Source organism: Schistocerca piceifrons, chromosome 2, assembly GCF_021461385.2.
Source record: "Schistocerca piceifrons isolate TAMUIC-IGC-003096 chromosome 2, iqSchPice1.1, whole genome shotgun sequence".
NCBI lineage: Eukaryota > Metazoa > Arthropoda > Insecta > Orthoptera > Acrididae > Schistocerca > Schistocerca piceifrons.
This window is the reverse complement of record NC_060139.1, coordinates 831,699,109-831,722,590: the sequence shown is the minus strand read 5'-3', so window position 1 is coordinate 831,722,590 and position 23,482 is coordinate 831,699,109. Positions and strand designations below refer to the sequence as shown.

The 23,482-nt window shown below is 39.8% G+C and overlaps 1 protein-coding gene across 3 annotated transcripts in view; it reads right to left on the bottom strand.

Moving 5' to 3' along the window:
• Positions 1-23,482, bottom strand: part of LOC124774986 (probable poly(ADP-ribose) glycohydrolase 2) — a 451,377-nt gene that overhangs the window by 46,470 nt on the left and 381,425 nt on the right. For all 3 annotated transcript variants that reach the window (XM_047249731.1, XM_047249732.1, XM_047249730.1), the window contains 3 exons: positions 23,173-23,314; positions 19,899-19,995; positions 6,517-6,693 (listed from right to left, as the gene is read on the bottom strand). In XM_047249731.1, coding sequence (XP_047105687.1) covers positions 6,517-6,693; positions 19,899-19,995; positions 23,173-23,314 — 416 coding nt within the window. The remainder of the gene's footprint in view (positions 1-6,516; positions 6,694-19,898; positions 19,996-23,172; positions 23,315-23,482) is intronic.

The following is a 23,482-nucleotide window of genomic DNA, read 5'->3' as shown; positions in this document are numbered from 1 at the left end:
CCCTTTCTCAGCATGATCATGAATTTGGCCTACTTCTTCACATGGTGACTGAAGTGTTCCAGTATGGGTTTTATAAGTGAGGCTAGACACTTGAGCATTCCATAAGTGAATTTATTAATGGTGTTGTCTATAAGCCATAGTGGTAAAGCTTATTTGTGAATTTTAGGTGGTCCATATAGGCATGGTGGTGCTGATGCCTTTTGATAGATCACTGTATCTTCTTTCATTAAGAGCTGACTCATGAAGCAGAGCTATTGTTTTTCTTGCCATCTCTACTGTTGGATCTTTCTTTAGCTTTATGTTGGCTGTATCCTGTCGTAAGGTGGTAGTTGTCAATGCACAGCAGAACTTTCACATTTCATTTGTCAGCACATAGTGCTTTCCATTCTGCTGTTTTCATATTTGGTTCTGGAAGTTGGATTTGGGACGATCCTGCATGTTTCACACATGATTTCCTCTGCCTTTTCCACTGGTTGGCCATGGACTGCTTCTTCAACAGTGATGATAATGTTATGTTTTGGTAACGCATTTGGAACAAGAGTGAAGTTCAGGTCTTTGGAGAGGGGCGAGGCTGTAGCAGCATCTAGTTAACTGTACACCATGTTGACAACTGTTTATCATTGACATCCTGGGGCTTCATCTGAGTTTCTGCCAGCCCACATGGGTTGTGATTCTCATGCCAGGGTGAAGGTGTTGGCAGTGGTAGCCACCACTCAATATATACTGAGATCTACACAAACTTGCACTATGAAAGAAAATGATGAGAGTGACATTCACCAAAATGTAACGGAGTTTCAATGCAGCCACCTGGAAGGAAGCCTGAGAAGCTTTTACCAGCAGCATATGACAGAAAAGTCTACATTTGATGTATGAATAAGTATGATGGAAGTTTTAATGACAGAATATTCACTAATATATGTCATTGTGATATTACCAGCATCATGACACAAAACAAAAATGTGTCCATAATGAGAAAAATTCTAAAAACATGCACTGCAACAAGAAATGTAGTTCTGTAGTACATATAAAACTGAAGGTACAATTCAAATTCATGTGAACTGTACATAATGTCTGATCTCACTTTATTTTATGAATGAATACTTGAATATTTATTAACTATCTGAGCTTGTAAAGATGTCATGGTCATCAGATTTGCCAACTCACACTCAAGTTCTCACCTGTGGTGACATTGCCCATCGAGGTTGATATGAACAAATTAAACTGAATACTAAGAATACTATACAGGTGTAATGTCTTTGTCTTCTATCTTGTCTTCATCTAGTGCACTGTGTACTCACTGTGATCATGAAGGTACACTACTGGCCATTAAAACTGCTACACCAAGAAGAAATGAAGATGATAAACGGGTATTCATTATACTAGAATTGACATGTGATTACATTTTCACGCAATTTGGGTGCATAGATCCTGAGAAATCAGTACCCAGAACAACCATCTCTGGCCATAACAATGGCCATGATATGCCTGGGCATTGAGTCAAACAGAGCTCGGATGGCACGTACAGGTACAGCTGCCCATGCAGCTTCAACATGATACCACAGTTCATCAAGAGTAGTGACTGGCGTATTGTGACGAGTCAGTTGCTCGGCCACCATTGACCAGACATTTTCAATTGGTGAGAGATCTGGAGAATGTGCTGACCAGGACAGCAGTCAAACATTTTCTGTATCCAGAAAGGCCCGTACAGAACCTGCAACATGTGGTTGTGCATTATTCTGCTGAAATTTAGGGTTTTGCAGTGATCGAATGAAGGGTAGAGCCATGGGTCGTAACACATCTGAAATGTAGCATCCACTGTTCAAAGTGCCGTCAACGCAAACAAGAGGTGACCGAGACATGTAACCAATGGCACCCCATACCATCATGCCGGGTGATACGGCAGTATGGCGATGACGAATACACGCTTCCAATGTGCGTTCATCGTGATGTCACCACACGGATGCGACCATCATGATGCTGTAAACAGAACCTGGATTCATCCGAAAAAATGACGTTTTGCCATTCGTGCACCCTGGTTCATCGTTAAGTACACCATCGCAGGCGCTCCTGTCTGTGATGCAGTCTCAAGGGTAACCGCAGCTATGGTCTCCGAGCTGATAGACAATGCTGCTGCAAATGTCATCGAACTGTTCATGCAGATGGTTGTTGTCTTGCAAATATCCCCATCTGTTGACTCAGGGATCGAGACAAAGCTGCATGATCCGTTACAGCCATGCATATAAGATGTATGTCATCTCGACTGCTAGTGATACGAGGCCGTTGGGATCCAGCACGGAATTCCGTATTACCTTCCTGAACCCACTGATTGATTCCATATTCTGCTAACAGTCACTGGATCTCGACCAACGTGAGCAGCAGTGTCGCGATACGATAAACCACAACTGCGATAGGCTACAATCCGACCTTTATCAAAGTCGGAAATGTGATGGTACGCATTTCTTCTACTTACACGAGGCATCACAACAACGTTTCACCAGGCAACACCGGTCAACTGCTGTTTGTGTATGAGAAATTGGTTGGAAACTTTCCTCATGTCAGCATGTTGTAGGTGTTGCCATCAGCGCCAACCTTGTGTGAATGCTCTGAAAAGCTAATCATTTGCATATCACAGCATCTTCTTCCTGTCGATTAAATTTCGTGTCTATAGCACGTCATCTTTGTGGTGAGCACTTTATTATGCCTCCACACAATCACAGATAAAACCAATTTGGTGATCGTGACAACCATATAATTTCTACAGATTTAGTAAATACACAATGCTACCATCCTGTTGAACAGTGAACATTGTGGACCAACAAAGGGCACTGGGACCTTTTGCCTATCTTGACAGTGCTTTTGTTGGATTATGTGGTGCAATGGAATAATATGGAAAAATACAAGAATGACACAACAAGTGAAACTGATTCCAACCCTCCTCCATTTGTGTACAAGAATGTTTGGGTGCCACACATCACCGTTCTGTGTTACCTTCCATGGATCTTATATAAGTACTTCTAACATACAAGCAAAAGTAACTGATACCCAAGGCGTTACTGGACATACAACTGATTTTTATGCTTGAGAGTCCATCATTGTGTTCATACACCTCTCAATTCGAGTGTGCTACTACACCACTTATCGAGGTGACAAATCCATTTCTGCTCCCTTGGGTCACACAAAAATGATATCTGGGTTATCTACCACATTACAACTGATCAATGTGGTTGCATCTGATGATACTCCTAGATCAATTCATATACTACCACACACACACACACACACACACACACACACATTTCCAGAAATGTCCATACCATGCAGTATGTATTACCAAACTGCCACAGTCTCTTTCAGAAAGACCACAATCTTGGTTTATCATTGTTGAATCTGTGTTTTCAGCTCACAACATCAGCAAAATATTTCACATGACTGTGTAACATCAGATAGCCATGCTTCTATCATCAGTGACACTATCCTGTCACCACCTGTCTTTTGCAAGTTTGAGGTGGCCAAGGCAGCGTTATAGCGATGGTTATGCTAAACACCTGAACAACAAATCCAACAGAAAATTTCGTGAGAGCAGATGAGTGAATGGACTCCTTCACAGTTTTGGCACTTATTTGATCCTAAGTTAATACCAAACAATACATTGTGGGCCATGGGTGAATCAATTGCCTCATTTTTTTTTTCAACTGCCATTTGTATTGCATGAAGGACTCACTCGAGAAGTCAAACTACAAATTTTTGACTGTGTTCTTGCCTTACAAGATGGGTATCCCTGCTAACCACCAGCCATCAGCGAACAATACCGACAGTAGCCACATTGTGCAATGATGTGGCATTTGGTAACCAAGCAGGGCCAAATACATATGATGAATCACAATGAACCCTCTGTAGGTCAATGGCTCCCAGCTCCTGAGACTCAACACAATCATCTGGCAATAATGGACTGGTCAACACTTCATGCTAACTCAAAGTTCCAACAGAAACTGACAAGAGTGTGCATAGGTGCTGGATCCATGTGTGTTTCAGCACCACTGCACCCAAGTGCACCTTCCCATGTGAGCATCCAAACACAACATATGATCTTCAGTAGGTATCAGAGGTTGCAGCATTAAGAATGCTTGTCAAGTCACTATACATGTTAATCAACCTAGCTTGCTTCTTGCATCCTATCACAATAGCCTTCTCTACATTCTCAACTGGAGTCTTCTAGTTGACTCAGATTCCAAGATAAGTGTCAGTTTCAGACAGTTTGACTACAGTGCATAATTTACTACCAACATTCATCGCATAAACGGAGTGGACAATGTGGTCACAGTTTACCTGTCATGCATTCAAGTACTTAGTGCACTGACTGATTTCAGGGAATTTGCTAAAGAGCAGAAACAAGACCAACAGTCAATGGGATTCCTGGATGGCACCAGCACCAGATTAAAGTTAGAATGCATTTAGATTCCCAACACTAACTTTCACCTGTAGTCTGATACCCTGTAGGGCAGGCCACACTTTTTTTTTGTTCTGGTCAAATTCTGCAGGTCCACCTCCAATAGTCTGCGTAACCTATTACCTACAGCTTTTCACCTCACCACGAAGTTAGTAACTGAGCACTTTGTTTGGTCAAGGGTAAAGGTTGATTGCAGACACTGGACACACACCAGTCTTGCCTGCCAAAGCAGCACAACAGAGCATCAAACATTTCTGTCACAGGGTAAATTTGACGTGCTTATATGCTGTTTACGATATGTTCACTTTGACCTGGCTGAGCTGTTACCTGAGTCAAATGAGTTCTGATATATTTTGTCTGCAATTGGCAGGATGATGTGGTGAGTGGAAACCGTACCTTTATAGGGCATGACAACCAAGTCTAATGCTTTGGCTTTCATTATACATAACTGCTTGTTTCAGGGGCCTGTCACCATTCACTATTGACAACTGGTATAAGTTTGAATCGAATCCCTTCACAGAATTGTGTACATTTTGTGATGTGCATCGTTTTCACACTACATCCTATCACCCAGAAAGCAATGGGTTGGCTGCATGGTGACATTGTATGCTTAAGGTGGCCCTGAAGTGTCATGACTCATTGTGGACTGAAGCATTCCATGGGTTCTGTTGGGAATTTGCATGGCATACAAGGAGGATATGAAATCATCCCTAGTTGAAATATTGTGTGGTGAATGCTTGAGCTCCCTGATGGTTTCCTCTTGCCACATCACCATTGGTGACATTGGAGTTACTGTCACTAGCAGTTGACATTAGACAACATACATCTGATGTCTGGATGCTGCCTCCCGAAGTTCATAGTGTATGGCTGGTTTTCGCGCAGGAGACCTTATAAAGAACTGTACCCACATGCGACATTCCATGAAGGTACCATATGAGCAGCCCTTTAACAACTTTATTCAGACCATCACAAGGTGCTCTGGCATGGGGACCAAATGTTCTCTCCCTTGCTTAATGGCAAAACAGTAATGGTCTCCATTCAGCTCCTCAAGCCAGCTTGGACACTGTGGGAACAGGAAGAGGAAGACGAGCTACCACCACAACTGGAAAAATCCACTTCTACATATGCTTCAACCAATGTGTCTTCATTCCAGCTGGTTTTACTTCTCTGAGGTAGCTGATGTCCTGCCACCATTGCCACATAACAAGAGTGAATCTTCCCATACTGAATATGGCTGACCACTCTGCCCGCTTTCCTGCAAGAATATGTTCAGGATTAGCGACAACTCCATCTAACCTATCTATGTCCTGTGTTTTGTACTAGAGGAAGGGAAGAGAAGGGGGTGGGGGGTGAGGGAGGCTCTATGGCAACACTGATCACAAAGGTCAATATGAATGAGTTAAACTGAATACTAAGAAAACTATACTTGTGTTATGTCTTTGTCTTCTGTTTTGTCTTTGTGCACTATGTACATCCTATGTTAACACATGTGTTTTGAGTTGTGTAATTATTTATGTTAGTAAAGTGGTTACATTTCTCAGCATCAGTATTCTCCCTCTTTTCATACATAAATAACCACTTGTAATGAGACATAAGTGTATCACAAGCTTGTATTTGTACTGTTTCATATCATTTCTGTAAGAGGTCTGCCGCTACACCTAGTTAAGAGTCAAGAATCTTCCTCCTGCTTAGACTAATACTTAAGTTTAGCCAGCAATGGCCTTTTTTGGGTAGGTGTAATTAATTAGAGAGAATTATTCGATGAAAAACCATTATATTTGCCTATCATGTTGCTAAATTGCAGCGAACCACAGAACAAATGCTATGTACCCTCATATTGGCTATTTAATACAGCATGTATCAAATAATACAGGCAGTATATGTTTCACAAGTGAGACAGAATGATTGTCATAATCCTCACAAGTAAATTAGACAAAGAGATTATCTTTACGAATCACTTGCAAACATTTAATTTTTCCCATTACTATGTACAGCAGTGCATAAATTCTACCTATAAGGATATCAAAACCAAATTTTGTGTAGGTGAAATTAATCATGATGAGAGACACCTGTGAAGAGCCTGCATGTAGAACATCACCTCCTAAATGACTGCTTGAGAAGCACACTTGTAGTGTCTCAGGCTCCGACCTTTCCAATCTTCCTTCATGTTTTGTTACCACAGGAATAAGTGGAACTCCACATTCCAGCCAGTCCTCTATTGTTAGCCACTCTTTGCTTGTCATAACCTAAATGACACACATAGTAATCAAGTTATCATAACTGAATAATAAAATAAAAACATAAATTTCGAATACCTTTTTACAATGATTTTCTTCATTATGAAAAGTTACTGATGTCAATGAATAACGAAACATATCAGTAGTAAAACATTACAGTGTTATAAGGATAATGAAGAAACAGAAAAATGATGGAATATATATCAGTCAGGATGACAGTGTCTTACACTGTTTATCAAACCTAATCAGATTAGGGTCTTCAGACCTTTTCTTACACGAGATCAGTTAATTTTTTTGTCCACATTTTCTTCCATTTCAACTTCATACTTTTAAATTCAAACAAACCTCAGTCACATATTAACACAAAAATGATGTTAAGAAAATGGTGCCTTAATTCAAATTTATTACAAAATTGTGTTACATCAGAATGAAACAATTATTTTCAGTAATTGTCTTCTATTATGTAGTAAGTATATTATATTATAGGTTGGGGCCACCTATCTATATGTTTCTTAGACATTTTGAGTTAATTGATTAATTCTTCATATTCCATAGAATTATGGCATTTACATTAACCAGAAATAACTACTTTTAAACAAACTAAAAGTAAGCAGAAATTTTTAACAGAGATCTGAAAATGTATATTGCTTCTACAAACATTTAAAATACACTGAGGTGACAAATGTCATGGGATACCTCCCAGCATCACATTGAACCTCCTTTTGCCCAGCTTAGTGCAGCAACTCAAAACAGCATGGACTCAACAAGTCACTGGAATTCCCCTGCAGAAATACTGAACCCTGCTGCCTCTAGAGCCATCCATAACTGTGGGTGCAGCCAGTGCAGGTTTTTTTTGCAGGAAGTGACGTCCCAAAAGTGATCGATGGGATTCATCTCGGGCAATCCAGGTGCCCAGATAATTCACACAAATTGCCTAGAATGTTCATCAAACCAATTGCAAAGAAGTGTGGCCCAATGACATGGCGCAATGTCATCCATGAAAATGCCACTATTATTTGGGAATATGATGTCCATGAATGGCTGAATCTGTCTCTAAGTAGATGAACATAACAATTTCCAGTGGTCAGTTGGACCAGAGGACCCAGGACATTCCATGTAAACACAGCCCAAACCATTATGGAGCCACCAACAGCTTACACAGTGCCTTGTTGACAGCTTGTGTTCATGGCTTCATGGAGTCTGTGCCACATTCGAACCCTACCGTTAGCACTTTCCAACTGAAATTGGGACACTATGGCCAGGCCATTGTTATCCAGTTATCTAGGGTTTAATCAATATGGTCACGAACACAGGAGAGGTGTTGCAGGTGATGTCATGCTGTTAGTAAATGGACTCTTATCTGAAAATATCTACCGCTTCTACAAATGTTTAAAATACACTGGGATGGCAGAAGTCATGGGATACCTTCTAATATCATGATAGACCTCCTTTTCCCCAACTTAGTGCAGCAACTTGACACAGCATGGAGTCAAAAAGTCATCGGAAGTCCCCTGCCAAAGGCCATTAATGTCATACTTTGCTATGCTGTCCTGACAGATACATTTGCCACATATCCCACATTGATTTCTGTAGTTATTTCATGCAATGTTTCTTGTCTGTCAGCACTGACAACTCTAAGCAAATGCTGCTTTAAGTGAAGGCCATCAACCACTGCGTTGTCCATGGTGAGAGGTAATCCAGAAATTTGACATTTTGACACTGCAGAACCCAGGTTGTAGAATTACCTAACGATTTCTGAAATGGAATGTCCCATGCTCTAGCTCCAACTACCATTCCCCATTCAAAATCTGTTAATTCCCAGTGTGCATCCATAACCACATCAGAAACTTTTAAACATGAATCATCTGAGTACAAATGACAGCTCCACCAATACACTGCCCTTTTAGACCTCGTGTACACAATACTGCCACCATCTGTAAATGTGCACATTGCTGTCTCATGACCATTGTCCATCTCAATGTACATTCCTCTTCATGTAAACTGAAGTATCACAAGCCAACATATTAGTTCTTCCAGTAATTCAATTATGGAATATAGCTTACAGGACTGTGAAATGAGCTGAACTGCAGTTTAGCAAAGAAGAGTAGTTATCAGGAAATCCACAGACTGCATTAACAATTAAATACCACTAATCTGCTGAATAATTTGCATTTACAAGGCAATGAATGAGTACTGGTAGATGATGCAGATAATAGAATTACTACTATTTTTTTTTAATAAATCTGAAATTTTCCACTCTGTAGTAACATGTATCTGTTGTTGATCTAATGATTCCTGTTCAATCATTCATTCATTCGTTCATTCATGCATCCATTCATTCACACATCATATTCTATAAATTCCATCATGAAAATAGCTTTGATGGATGTGGAACCAAGTCAAAGAAAGGTGAAAAAGGAAACATTGTTCCTTTACTTATCAATCTCTGCTTTTATCTACTAGTTCATACTAACCATTTATATAACTTTGCTGATTTAGAAAACACTAGCATCTGTAGATATACTAAAAAAGTTAGGAATGCGTATAATATGAATATTAGTGGGAGCCATAATTTACATCCTAGAATCGAAATATTCTGATAAATTATAGGAGAATTGGCTAATAAGACTTTCTTTTACTTTGTTCTTGAATATCTGGAAACTGAATTACTGTCAAAGAACAACATTCATTTTCAAAAATTAGCAGCCATTTTTCAAAGAGCATTCTTTCTTGACAAGTGGTTAAAATGGGTTATCAGTTGCTCAAACTAACCTCTAAAGCTACATTAACCCAAAAAATACCATATGACTACAGGAAATGAAAGCATGCAAAAAGAGCAAGTGCATACAATGAGAGATACTTCTGATGTGTAAAACATATAAAACTAAGCTTCTGGGTTATATAATCTTTACAGTGACACTATTTTAGATTATTACCCATAACCAGATGGCAGTTATAAGAGTCGAGGGGCACGAAAGGAAAGCAGTGGTTGGGAAGGGAGTGATACAGGGTTATAGCCTCTCCCCGATGTTATTCAATCTGTATATTGAGCAAGCAGTAAAGGAAACAAAAGAAAAATTCGGAGTAGGTATTAAAATCCAGGGAGAAGAAATAAAAACTTTGAGGTTCACCGATGACATTGTAATTCTGTCAGACAGCAAAGGATTTGGAAGAGCAGTTGAATGGAATGGATAGTGTCTCGAAAGGAGAATATAAGATGAACATCAACAAAAGCAAAATGAGGATAATGGAATGTAGTCGAATTAAGTCGGGTGATGCTGAGGGAATTAGATTAGGAAATGAGACACTTAAAGTAATAAAGGAGTTTTGCTATTTGGGGAGCAAAATAACTGGTGATGGTCAAAGTAGAGAGGATATAAAATGTAGACTGGTAATGGCAAGGAAAGTGTTTCTGAAGAAGAGAAATTTGTTAATATTGAGTATAGATTTAAGTGTCAGGAAGTCGTTTCTGAAAGTATTTGTATGGAGTGTAGCCATGTATGGAAGTGAAACATGGACGATAAATAGTTTGGACAAGAAGAGAATAGAAGCTTTCGAAATGTGGTGCTACAGAAGAATGTTGAAGATTAGGTGGGTAGATCACGTAACTAATGAGGAGGTATTGAATAGGATTGAGGAGAAGATAAGTTTGTGGCACAACTTGACTAGAAGAAGGGATCAGTTGGTAGGACATGTTCTGAGGCATTAAGGGATCACAAATTTAGCATTGGAGGGCAGTGTGGAGGGTAAAAATCGTAGAGGGAGACCAAGAGATGAATATACTAAGCAGATTCAGAAGGATGTAGGTTGCAGTAGGTACTGGGAGATGAAGGAGCTTGCACAGGATAGAGCAGCATGGAGAGCTGCATCAAACCAGTCTCAGGACTGAAGACCACAACAACAACAACCCATAACCACAATGTTTCATTTAGTGTGTGTCTGTAATGTCTATGTACAGAATGTGGCACCTAAAATTGGCCCAACCTCTGAAATGATGATGTTCCAGTGCATGCACACAAATCAATATTAATGGAAAATGAGAAACACTATCCAAACAGTTGCACATGAATTAACCATTTCCGCTGGTGTACTGACACTGTGTGGAACTTTGTTGTCATGTAAAGCAGCTGCAGCCACAGCCAGTGAAACTTGTCGAAACCAGCTGAGGAAAAGGCCTCGTTGTGTGAAGCCAGGTTAGTGTGAGTGTGTGATAATGCTGTATTCACTACCTGAGCATGTTGCCATGGTTGAATCATTCATTCAAACTGGGTCTTTTGTGAAAACAAAGTGTTTCAAGAGAAATTTCCAGTACTTCTGTGCCAGCAAAAGCATCATACAGGAATTGATTGAAAAATGGTGGCGTGCATGATCAGTGCAAAAGGCTCCCCGGAAGGGACCACCACCTTTCTGCACACCTGAATTAAAGAGGCAAGTGCAGGAGATAATGACAAGAAGTCCCCATAAGTCAACCAGAAGACTGAGCCAACAGGTTTATGTGAGTAAGAGAAGCTGCAGATGTGTTTTAAGTTGACTGACATTAAAACTGCACCAGGTAAGTGTTGTGCAAGAACTGAAGGAGCCTGACCTGCAGAAGAGAGTGTATTTGTTTTATGGCTGTTGAGAAATGTTGCCAGTGGTGTCTGGGACCCACTAAGGTTTATCATGAATGATGAGGGATGGTTCCACCTGTCTGGATACTTAAGTTCCTAAAACAACTGGTATTGGTGGACAGAAAATCCACACAAGATCCACCAGGTGCCCTTGTATGATAAGAAGATTTGTATTTGGTGTACCATTTCCACCACACAAGTTATAGAGCCCATATTCTTTGAGACAACAGTGAACAGTGACATATTTGCCAGTTCTGGAAGAGCTTTATTCAAACTTGGTAGAAAAGAAGAGTCAGTTGCATTATGTTCATGAGTTGACTTTACAGGCTGGTTTTATGTGCCACACCCTGTATTTGGTCAGATTAAAACAAACTTGCTACATAAGGTGACAGCAGCAATAGATCCATAGTCTTAGATAACACTTGCTATAGGCACCAGCAAAATACTGAGCAATTACAGGTGCATTTAGTAGGGTACCCTAAAATCCTGAAAAATTCTGTTCAGTTCTTGAATTGTCCATCAGGCTTTTGTTGTAAATAAACATTGGTGAAATGCTTTCTTGAATGCCAGATATTCAAGGCAGCTGTTCATTTCCTTACACACTCATACTTTTAGTCTTAATACAAACCTCAAATGCAAGGCTGTAGAAACATGCATGGTGAGGTGAAGATATATGCCACCTACAGGAAAATTAAAGGGATTTTTGAAGGAAAATATAAATTGTCACTATAAGGCAACACACTTGAGGACAGAATTATGCAAGGGGAGAGGAAGGAGGTGAAGAGGAGATGGGAGGTATTGCACAGTGCAAAGAACTGGACACAGCACTGAAAGACCTAAGCTGAAACAAGACCCCTGGAGCAGATGAAATTCCCTCAGAATTATTTAGACCCTTAAGAGGGCCAGCCACAACAAAAATATTCCATCTTGTGTGCAACATAACCTCAGAGTTCAAGAAAAATGTTAGAATTCCAACTCCAAAGATGACAAGTGCAGATAGGCATGAACAGTACCAGGCAATTAGTTTAATAAGTCATGGTTGCAAAATATTGGCACAACTTATTTACAGATGAGAGGAAGAACTTGTAGAAGCCAACTGCAGGAAGGATCAGTTCAGGTTCCAGAGAAATGCAGGAACATGTCAGACAATACTGACCCTATGGCTCATCTTACAAGATAGGATGAAGAAAGATAAACATACATTTGTAGATTTAGAGAAAACTTTTGAAAGTGTAGAATGGACTACAATTTTGAAAGTAACAGGTATAAAATACAGGGAGTAAAAGTTTAATTAGAACATGTACAGAAACCAGACTGCAATTATAAAAGTAAAAGGGTAGGAAAGGAAAGTTGTAGTTGAGCAGGGAATGAAACTTACACAGGACAGATTAATGTGAAGAGCTGCAAGAAACCAGTCATCAGATCGAAGATCACAATGGATTGACGATCACAAAAACACCAAAAGCCTCAATAACTTCAATAACAAATTTCTGTCACATTGCACATTCACCCTGATTTTTTAAAAATTTGTAGTTGTTATCTTAAACTTTTTTGTTTGTGATTGTCTTCTATTACATATTTAATGGACTGTAATATAGCTTTCAGCAATCAAATCAGCATTAATTCTATTTAATTTTAAGTTAATTAGTTAATAATACATAAAATGGCTGAATAAGTAAATAAAATTAATTAATTCTTCATATTCCATATATCCCATCAGTGACAAGAACCATTAGGAATGAGGAATGAGTCTATGTATGCATAAACCAAAGATAAATAACTCATAAGAAATTAAATACTGCACTGTATTAACAGTAAAATATCACTATATAGCTTAATACTATTTGTGCCTGTATCAGTTAATAGAAGGAGACTTGCTAACTTATATGAAAAAATGCTACTTCCACAACAATATTATGAAAATTATAGATTGCTACTCGCCTTATAGAGGATATGAGTTGCAGTTGCAGACAGGCACAACAAGAAAACTGCTATACACTTACGTTTTTGGTCAAAATGCCTTCTTCTGTGGTAGAAAGCACATAGAAAGTGCATGCACACATGCATATATTTTTATACACACAAAACACACACACACACACACACACACACACACACACACACACACACACATGACCACTGTCTTTGGCTACTGTGGCCAGACTGAGTTGTAGCTGCACATAGTGGGAGCAGCAGTCGGGTGGTGGGGGTAAGGAGGAGGCATAGGTTGGATGGGAGGGGTGGGGGGGTGGTGGGGGAAGAGGACTAGAGAACTAGTGGGTACGTTAGTGGAATGGAAGGCTGTGTTGCACTGGAGTGGGAGCAGGAAGGGTTAGGAAATTGGAGGACAGGGACTAGTGAAGGTTGAGGTCAGGGGGGTTATGGGAACAAAGGATGCATTGCAGAGAGAGCTCCCACCTGCACTGTTCAGAAAAGCTTTTGGCAGTAGGAAGGATCCAGATGGTACAGGCTGTGAAGTAACTGTTGAAGGGCTGGACATTGTTTTGGGCAGCATGTTCATCAATTGGGTAGTCCATCTGTCTCTTGGCCACAGTTTGTTGGTGGCCACCCATGCAGAAAGACAGCTTGTTAGTCATCATAGCCACATAGAAAGCAGCACTGTGATTGCTGTTCTTTTTGTAGATCACATGACTGCCCTCACAGGCAGACCTGCCTTTGCTGGGATAATAGATGCCTGTGACTGGACTGGATTAGGTGATGGAGGATGGATGTACGGGACAAGTCTTACATCTTGATCTACTGCAGGGATATGAGCCGTAAGGCAAGTGGATGGTGACAAGGTTGGAGTAATGTTGGACAAGGGCATTGTGTAGGTTTGGTAGGTGATGAAATACCACAGTGGCAGGGATGAAGAATAGTTGGTACGATATTCCTTAATTCAGGACACAAGGAGAGGTAATTGAAACCCTAGTCGGAGTATGTGATTCAGTTGCTCCAGTCCTGTATGGTACTGAGTCACAAGTGGAGTGCTCCTTTGAGGCCAGACAGTGGATGTGTGGGAGGTGGTAAGAGGCTGGAGAAACAAAGCACAGGAGATATATTTCTGTACAAGACTGGGCGGGTAGTTTTGGTCTGAAGGCCTCAGTGAGAGGGACCACTCATCACTGCAGGTGCGATGACCTCAGGTGGCTAGGTAAGGAATGGGTGGCAACGTCCAACCATGATTCCCCAACTGTCCCCAAAATCACTCCCTGTTAACATTCCAGAATTTCTTAACCTCAAATCTTGCCCCACCATCATTCCCCAATCTTACATACACAGACAGAACTGCAATCCACCTAAACTGATCCTAACTTTATAATCCTACCTGCTAACAAGGCCTCCACCTCTGTCATCCTGAACCACAGGGATTGCTTCATGGAGGGACTCCACCAGCTGTCAAATTCTTCTACCTACAAACCCTGCCATAGTGAACCCATTCCAGAAATCCAACAGAATCTCCAGTCACTCCTCAAATCCTTAGGCCCATCCCAGAACATTCTGTCTAAGTCAATCTCTCTCCTCAACCCTACCACTCCCACACTCCTACCTTTTACATGCTTTCTAAAATCCATAAACCCAACCACCAAGGACACCATGTTATAGTCAGTTACTGTGCCCCCACTCAGAGAATGTCTGTTCTTGTGGACCAACATCTTCAGCCTATTACCCATAACCTACATTCCTACATAAAAGACACCAATTACTGTCTTCACGAACTCTCCATACTTCCTGTTCCTTAATCACACAGCATTCTGCTTGTCAATGTTGATGCCCTCTACACTGACATCACTAATGCCCATGGCCTTGACACTACTGAACACTACCTTTGTCAATGCCTGACTGGCTCCATACCTACAACTTCTTGCTGCTCATCATGACCAATTTTATCCTCACCCACAGTTACTTCTCCTTTAAAGGCATCCCCTGCAAAAATTCCATGGTACAGCAATGGGCACCCACATGTTACCATCTGATGCTAAACTACTCATAGGCCATCTAGATGAATCCTTCATAACAATGCAGAATCCCAAACCCCTCATTTGGTTCAGCTTCACTGCTGACATGAGGACACCCTGTCCACATTCTTCCAACCACCAACACTTTCTCCCCCATTTTGCTTCACCTGGTCCTCTTCAAGCCAACTATCCATCTTCCTCAATGAGGATTTTTGCCTTAAAGATGGCTACATCAGTATCTCCAACCATTTTAAACCTACTAACCACCAGCAATAACTCCAATTCAACAGCTGCCACCTGTTCCACACCAAGAAATCTCTTCCACACAGCCTAGCCACCTGTCATTGTTTTAGCTGCAGTAACAAGCAGTCCCTCTCCACAAATACCAAGGGTCTCACTGAGGACTTCACTGACCATAAAGGAGCAGTTCCCTTGTAACTCAAAAGCACCTGGGGTTCGCCAATTGAATCACATTTCCTGATAGGGTTTTGGCTACCTTTTGCTGTACCCCTCCCAGAGTGATATACTTCCACCCGTCAAACCAACACAATATCCTTATCCATACTTACTCCATCCCAGGCCCCTACCCCTTGCCTCACGACTGGTATCCCTGCAATAAACCAAGATGCAAGACCTGTGCCATACATCCTCCCACCACCACCTGTTCTACCTAGATACACTGTGAGCCACCGTATGGTGCATGGTGGAGGGTATCCTGTACCATCACTAGTTATTTCCTTTCCTGTTACACTTGCAAACAGAGTGAGGAAAAAATAACTGTATATATGCCTCCATTTGAGCTAATTTATTGTATCTCATCTTTGTGGTCCTTATGCAGAATGTATGTTCATGGCAATAGAATCCTTCTGCAGTCAGCTTCAAATGCCAGTTCTCCAAATTTTCTCAACAGTATTCCTTGAAAAGAATGATGCCTTTTCTCCAGGGATTCCAATTTGAGTTCCTGAAGCATCTCCATAATATTTGTGTGTTGTTCGAGCACACTGGTAACAAATCTAGCTGCCCAGCTCTGAATTGCTTTGATGCCTTCTTTTAATTTGACCTGATGCAGATCCCAAACACTCAAGCAGTACTCAAGAGTATGTCACACCAGAGCCCTATATGTGATCTCCTTTACAGATGAACCACATTGTCCTAACATTCTGCCAATAAACCCAAGTCAATCATTTACCTTCCCTTCCAAAATCCTCACATGCTTGATTCATTTCATATCACTTTGCAATGTCACATTCAGACATTTAAACAATGTGACTGCATCAAGCAGGACACTATTAATGCTGTATCTGAACATAATGGGTTTGTTTTTCCTACTCATCCACATTAACTCATGTACCTTTTTTTACATTTAGAGCTAGCTGCCATTCATCACTCCAAGTAGAAATTTTGTCTAAGTCATCTTATATCCTCCTAAAGTCACTGAGCACCATACAGATATATTTTCTAAATGATTTTGCAATTTGTTTTGATCTTCTGATGACTTTGCTAGATGATAAATGACAGCTTCATCTGCAAACATCCTAAGACGGCTGCTCAAATTGTCTCCTAAATCACTTATACAGATCAAACCAGCAGAGGGCTTATGACACTATCTTGGGGAATGCCAGAAATCACTTCTGTTTTATTTGATGACCTTCCATCAATTACTGTGAACCGTGACTTCTCTGACTGGAAGCCAGGAATCCAGTCACATAACTGAGACAATATTCCCTAAGCACGCTATTTCACTACAAGCGGCTTGCATGGTATAGTGTCAAAAGCCTTCTGGAAATCTGGAAATACAGAATCAATTTGAAATCCTTGTCACCAGCACTCAACACTTTGTGTGAGTAAAGAGCTAATTGTGTTTCACAAGAAACATGTTTTCTAAATCCGTGTTGGCTGTATGTCAATAGACTATTCTTTTTGAGGTAACTCATAATGTTTGTACACAATATATGTTCCAAAATCCTGCTGCATATCGACCTTAATGATATGGGCCTATAATTTAGTGAATTACTCCTACTTCCTTTCTCGAATATTGGTGTGACCTGTGCAGCTTTCCAGTCTTTGAGTACTGATCTTTCATCAAGTGAGCGGTTGTATATGATTGTTAAGTATGGAGCTATTGTATCAGCATACTCCAAAAGGAACCTAATTGGTAGACATTTTCGACTAGATTTAAGTTGCTTCACTACTCCAAGGATATCTACTTCCAAGTTACTCATGTTGGCAGCTGTTCTTGATTTGAATTCTGGAATATTTACATCATCTTCTTTGTTGAAAGAATTTTGGAATCTCTCCAGTCTTTTCTCTCCACCCCTCTTCCTTTCCCTTCTAGACTTCTGCCTGAAGAAAGAGCCACTGTCTCCAAAAGCTTACCAATTACAACCATCTTTCATGCGCGTGTTCTACCACTGCTTGGCAAGTAGATTTTCTTATCTATCCAATTCAACATTTAACTTAGTTTCCCATAGACCTGTTACATGCAAACTTCACTGTCATATTCGATATTGACCTCAATAGAGACAATGCTTTTGTCAACTGCAATGAATCCTCCAGTCTTGTCACAGGTATCTCCTACACCGTCTCCTTCCCACCCCCTCTCCCCCCCAACTACCTGTACACTCCAACAAGCTACACTACACAGCATCCTGCCCCCTTCCTCTCCCTGCCATATGCTTCCTTCTTACCCCCGCCCAATGGATTGTTGCTCCCATCAAGTACAGTTAGAACTCGTCAAAGTGGCCAGAGGCAGTGGTCATTTGTGTGTGAGTTGTGCCTGTGTAAATGTGTGTGTGTGTGTGTGTGTGTGTGTGTGTGTGTGTGTGTGTGTGTGTGTGTGTGTGCTTTCTACTTCAGAAGAGAGACTTTTGACAGAAAGTTAAAATGTACAGAAGTCGTTCTGTAATGCCTGTCTGCAACTGAACGTCTCCCATATATGGTGAGCGGCAATCTACCCTTTTCACAATACTGTTGTTATTCAATTCTGGACTTTCCATTGTTTGATATTGCCTCCACAGTTATATAAAATACACTATGTGATCAAAAGTATCCGGACACCTGGCTGAAAATGACTTAGAAGTTCGTGGTGTCCTCCATCTGTAATGCTCAAATTCAGTATGATGCTGGCCCACCCTTAGCCTCGGTGACAGATACCACTCTTGCTGGCATATGTCCAATCAGGTGCTGGAAGGTTTCTTGGGGAATGGCAGCACACTCTTCATGGAGTGCTGCATTGAGGAGAGGTATCGATGTCGGTCGGTGAGGCTTGGCATGAAGTCAGTGTTCCAAAACATGCCATAGGTGTTCCATAGGATTCAGGTCAGGACTCTGTTCAGGCCAGTCCATTACAGGGATGTTATTGTTGTGTAACCACAATGCCACAGGCCGTGCATTATGAGCAGGTGCTCTAACGTGTTGAAAGATGCAATCGCCATCCCCAAATTGCTCTTCAACAGTGGGAAGCAAGAAGGTGCTTAAAACATCAATGTAGGCCTGTGCTGTGATAGTGCCACACAAAAAAACAAGGGGTGCAAGCCCCCTCATGAAAAACATGACCACACCATAACACCAACACCTCCAAATTTTACTGTTGGCACTACACAAGCTGCAGATGACGTTCGCTGAACATTCTCCATACCCACAGCCTGCCATCAGATCGCCACATTGTGTACCATGATTCATCAGTCCAAGCAATGTTTTTCCACTGTTCAATCGTCCAATGTTTATGGTCCATACACCAAGCGAGACAGTGTTTGGCATTTACTGGCATGATATGGTCTTATGAGCAGCCGCACTACCATGAAATCCAATTTTTCTCACCTCCTGCCTAACTGTCATAGTACTTGCAGTGGATCCTGATACAGTTTGGAATTCCTGTGTGATGGTCTGGATAGATGTCTGCCTATTACACACTACCACCCTCTTCAATTTTAGGCAGTCTCTTGTCAGTCAACAGACGAGATCAGCCTGTATGCTTTTGTGCTGTATGTGTCCCTCCATGTTTCCACTTCACTATCACATTGGAAACAATCGACCTAGGGATGTTTAGGAGTGCGGAAATCTCATGTACAGAGGTATGACAGAAGTGACACCCAATCACCTGTTCAAAGTCCGTGAGTTCTGCGGAGTGCCCCATTCTGCTCTCTCATGATGTTTAATGACTACTGAGATCACTGACATGGGGTACCTGGCAGAAGGTGGCAGTACAATGCACCTAATGTGAAAAACATATGTTTTTGGGGGTGTTTGGATACCTTTAATCACATAGTGTAGCTAGGGTTCATCACCTACTGCTAGTTTAATGTTTATGTGATTACATTGGTATTTTCCCACAAAATAGTAAACTACCTATGTCTGTAAGACAGGTACTAATTTACAAAGCACTGCTACTTGTGATGTTGTGTTTTTGTAAACATTAGTATCAGTCATGAAACTAAGAGGAATTTCCAGTCCTTGTATCTTTATAACCAGATAGTACAGAAGTGCTGGCTAATGAGAAATGTTCTTAATTTTGCTTTGAATTAGGAAGAATACTTCTTAGATATTAATAAACTGCTTATTTAAGTGACAGCTATTAAACTGGAAAAGTAGGACATATTATCATTATCATTATTATTATTATTATTACTATTACTATTGTCATTACCATTCTTGAAAATATCATATTGCCTTCTGGAACACCATTGCCTTCCAATGAGTCAAAATAATGCAGAATGCTCTTGAGTTTTGCCTTCTGACTGGTTCTGAAAAATCATCAGTTAAACATTATATCATTCGTAAGAATATCTTTTCAAACTGAGTTAAACATAATTATCATACATAACACTGACAAGTTCTTATGTCTTTTAAGTTCCATATAAAAATTCCAACGAGACAAGCTATAAATGACAGCTGTAGACTTTGGTATAAAAATGCAAATACACATTTACAAATACTTATGGCTACATGAAGCAATGTAGGACATTAAGTCTTCTTCTTCTTCCTGAAATGTTTCTGCTTATTAGGGCATTGACAAAGTCTCTTAAAATCTTCCATTTTCTTCCACAGTTTATCATTCAGCATTTCCACTGATTGGGGTCCTCTCCAATTCACATCCTCCTTCTACTGTACTTAAAGAACATTTCTTTAACATCATTCTCCATTAATTCATTCATCAAGTAAAATTCATGCTTTTGTAGCCAAGTTTCAAAGACTTTTTAAAACTTGTGTAAGAGTTTGCATAAATTTCCTTTGTTATAAATTAACGAATTATTTATGCAAAGGCTGAGGACCATCATTATGTAAAGTAATCTGAACTGACTTCTGTAATTCTCTCACAGAGATAAACTTAGAATACATCTAATGGGTTTTTCTGCCATTAGAAAATGATGCATTTCCCCACAGAGCAGGGTAAAAGGTTCTTACTGACATTTCGTGCTGAAAAATGAAATGAGTATATGGCATCGTTGGCTGGGATGCCCCATACGGGAAAGTTCGGCCGCCAAGTGGAAGTCTTATTTTATTGGGCAACTTGTGCACTGGTGATGAGGATGAAATGATGATGAGGACAGCACATAAACAGGTCACTGAGCGGAGAAAATCTCCCACCCAGCCGGGGATCAGACCCGGGCCCACTTGCATGGGAGGCGAGCATGTTACCAGCCAGCTAAGCATGTGGACAATTCGTGTTTATTTATGTAACAAAAATAGTACTTTTGCTAGTTTGCTGCTTAAGTAATTTATTTGTCTGACCCATGACAGCATTTTATCATTCTCAAGTCAAAGTAACTTCACATTCTTAATTTCAGACTTGGTGTTAGTTGCTCTGAGATTAAAATACAATTCTTCAGTTTTTGTTTTCTTAATGAACAGTTGGTTGGCTGGTTATCAGTGATCAGTCATCTCATTTGTTTCTTTGTTGTCATTTTGAGCAATTTGCAAATTTTCAACTGTTGTTATCAGCATGATTTCAATGACATTCTCATATGGTGTATGACTTGAGGAATAATTTGTATAAACAATTAAGAGAAAGAGTTGAAAAAATCAGGCCATGTGGGATTCCATATTTTATTTTAACAACTATGAGGTCTGATTATTTGCATATGCTTGTTGTAGCCTGTCAGAGAAATAGCTTCAAAATAAATTTAATAATCTACCTCTTATTTACCTTTTATGCTACAGTGAGCTAACTTTTTATTATAGTCTCTTATGACATGGAGTCAAGTCTATAAGCAGAGTGATTTGTCTCTTTTCAATGCCTTTGTGTCCCATTTCTTTGAAATGGATTACATGTACCCTTGACAACATCCATACAATATTTATTGTCAACAGATGGATAAATAAATTAAATAATAAATAAATAAGTAAATGGATTTTATGTTGCTTTTATTACTGACAGATTTGTTCTAAAGCCAAATTGGTTTTCATGCAGTAACCTATTATTTTCAAAATAGCCATATATTTGTTTTGGTGTACAGCTTTCTGCTATTTTTTATACAAGTGAAACAATTTAGATTCCATCAGAATCAAAAACTTCATTACAAACCCTACATAACGACCAATAAGGAAATTATTTTTACTGATAGTTTTGTGATTGCTCATTTCATCCTAAGTTCACTACTGTTATTAAACACTAATACCATTAGAGTGTAAATATAAGAACACGTAAGTGTAAAGAATCCTCAAGTTCCTGAAGAGGCTTAACTGCAAGATGGTTCAGTTATTAACCTTACACACTATCCTTACTGCATACTTGTGTAGGACAAGTTCCTTTCTGATCTTAGCCATATTATCCCATAAGATTATGCTATAGAGCAGTCTATGGTGAATTTGCTCAAACTCTACTAGCAATCCCATCAGCAGATCAACAGAATGAGAGGTTTTTATATACGCAAAGCAGGCAGAAATGAATTTTTTGGACAGCTTATCTACACACCGTTGCCTCCTCAGATTATTATGAATCTAGATGCTTAGTAACCTCATATATAGAGCTTCATTCAGAGTGTGCCCATTGATGTTTGCCTCTTGTAGCTGTAAGATTTTTAACTAGAATTGCTTAGCACGAATTTCTGTAAGATTAAAGGTTAAGCTGATTGCTATAAACTTGTATCATTCCTCTCTAGGCTGTGTTTAGTGTGGATGTGTTTGAGCCCTTTATCAGTGTACTTGTGTCATCAGCAACCATCACAGTTTTTGAAGCTTTCTTTGATCTTCCAGGAAAAGTATCCATGTAAATCAAAGTAAGCTGTAGAAGTTCCTTCCAGGCACCTCTACTCCACAGAAGAATTTTTATTTAAAAACTTCCAGTTTACTTACAGCAAAAGTGTTATATAGTTAGTTGTGTTGTTAATAGGTGTTACTACTTCACTGTTGTAGAAAATACTCCTTGGCTCACTGACTGATTCTAAAGTTAACTCAACTATGATACTACAAAGTCAGCACTTGACTTTAGTACTTTGGTTGAAGTGTTCTCTAAACTAGTACATATATGCCTATTGCTTTTCAGTGACACAATGATTTTTTGTGGGCTCTTTAAAAATTGATTCTTCAATATTGATGTCTGGGGTGAAGTATGGAAAACCTGTCTGTAGATCTGTTGGGTCTGATTTCAGCATCTCATTTCTAATTCTCTCTTTCAGTTATTGTTAAAGAGAATTCACCGAATTTAGCGAGCAATGATTTGTATTAAACATCTATGTCATACTGCTACTTTGTCAGGGAATTGAATATCATTTGACTTACTGTGTATTTATTTCCTACCTAATAATGGAGGTGATGCAAATTTTAATTTACACTGAAAACACTAATATGATTATCTTTGCGTGTCATCCTTGAGGATGGCAGAATTACAAATGAAATAACACACGGAAATTTTGTTTGCTCATAGCAAGCTCTATTTTCTGATATTCTAAAATGTTATTAAAATATAATATGATACTTACTTGTTTAAGTGCTTGAAAAAGTGTGTGAAATTAGAATCTTGTAGAGTGGGATGGGTTTTGCTAGTCCTCTTTGGAAATGTTGAGAAGAATGCATGTGCAAGTAGTGATGCCACAAAGTTACGGTCCAGTTCCACTCTGTCCGCTAGAACAGAAAGCAATAAAGGGGACTTTAAACAACAGCATTACATAGGGTGCTAAGTCTAACTTACTTTCACAAATATACAAAATATATATTCATTCAGTCACAGCTGGTAGTTACGGAAACAACCTGTACAGGAACTTTTTGCTTTTATTTCATTTATTCTCTTAG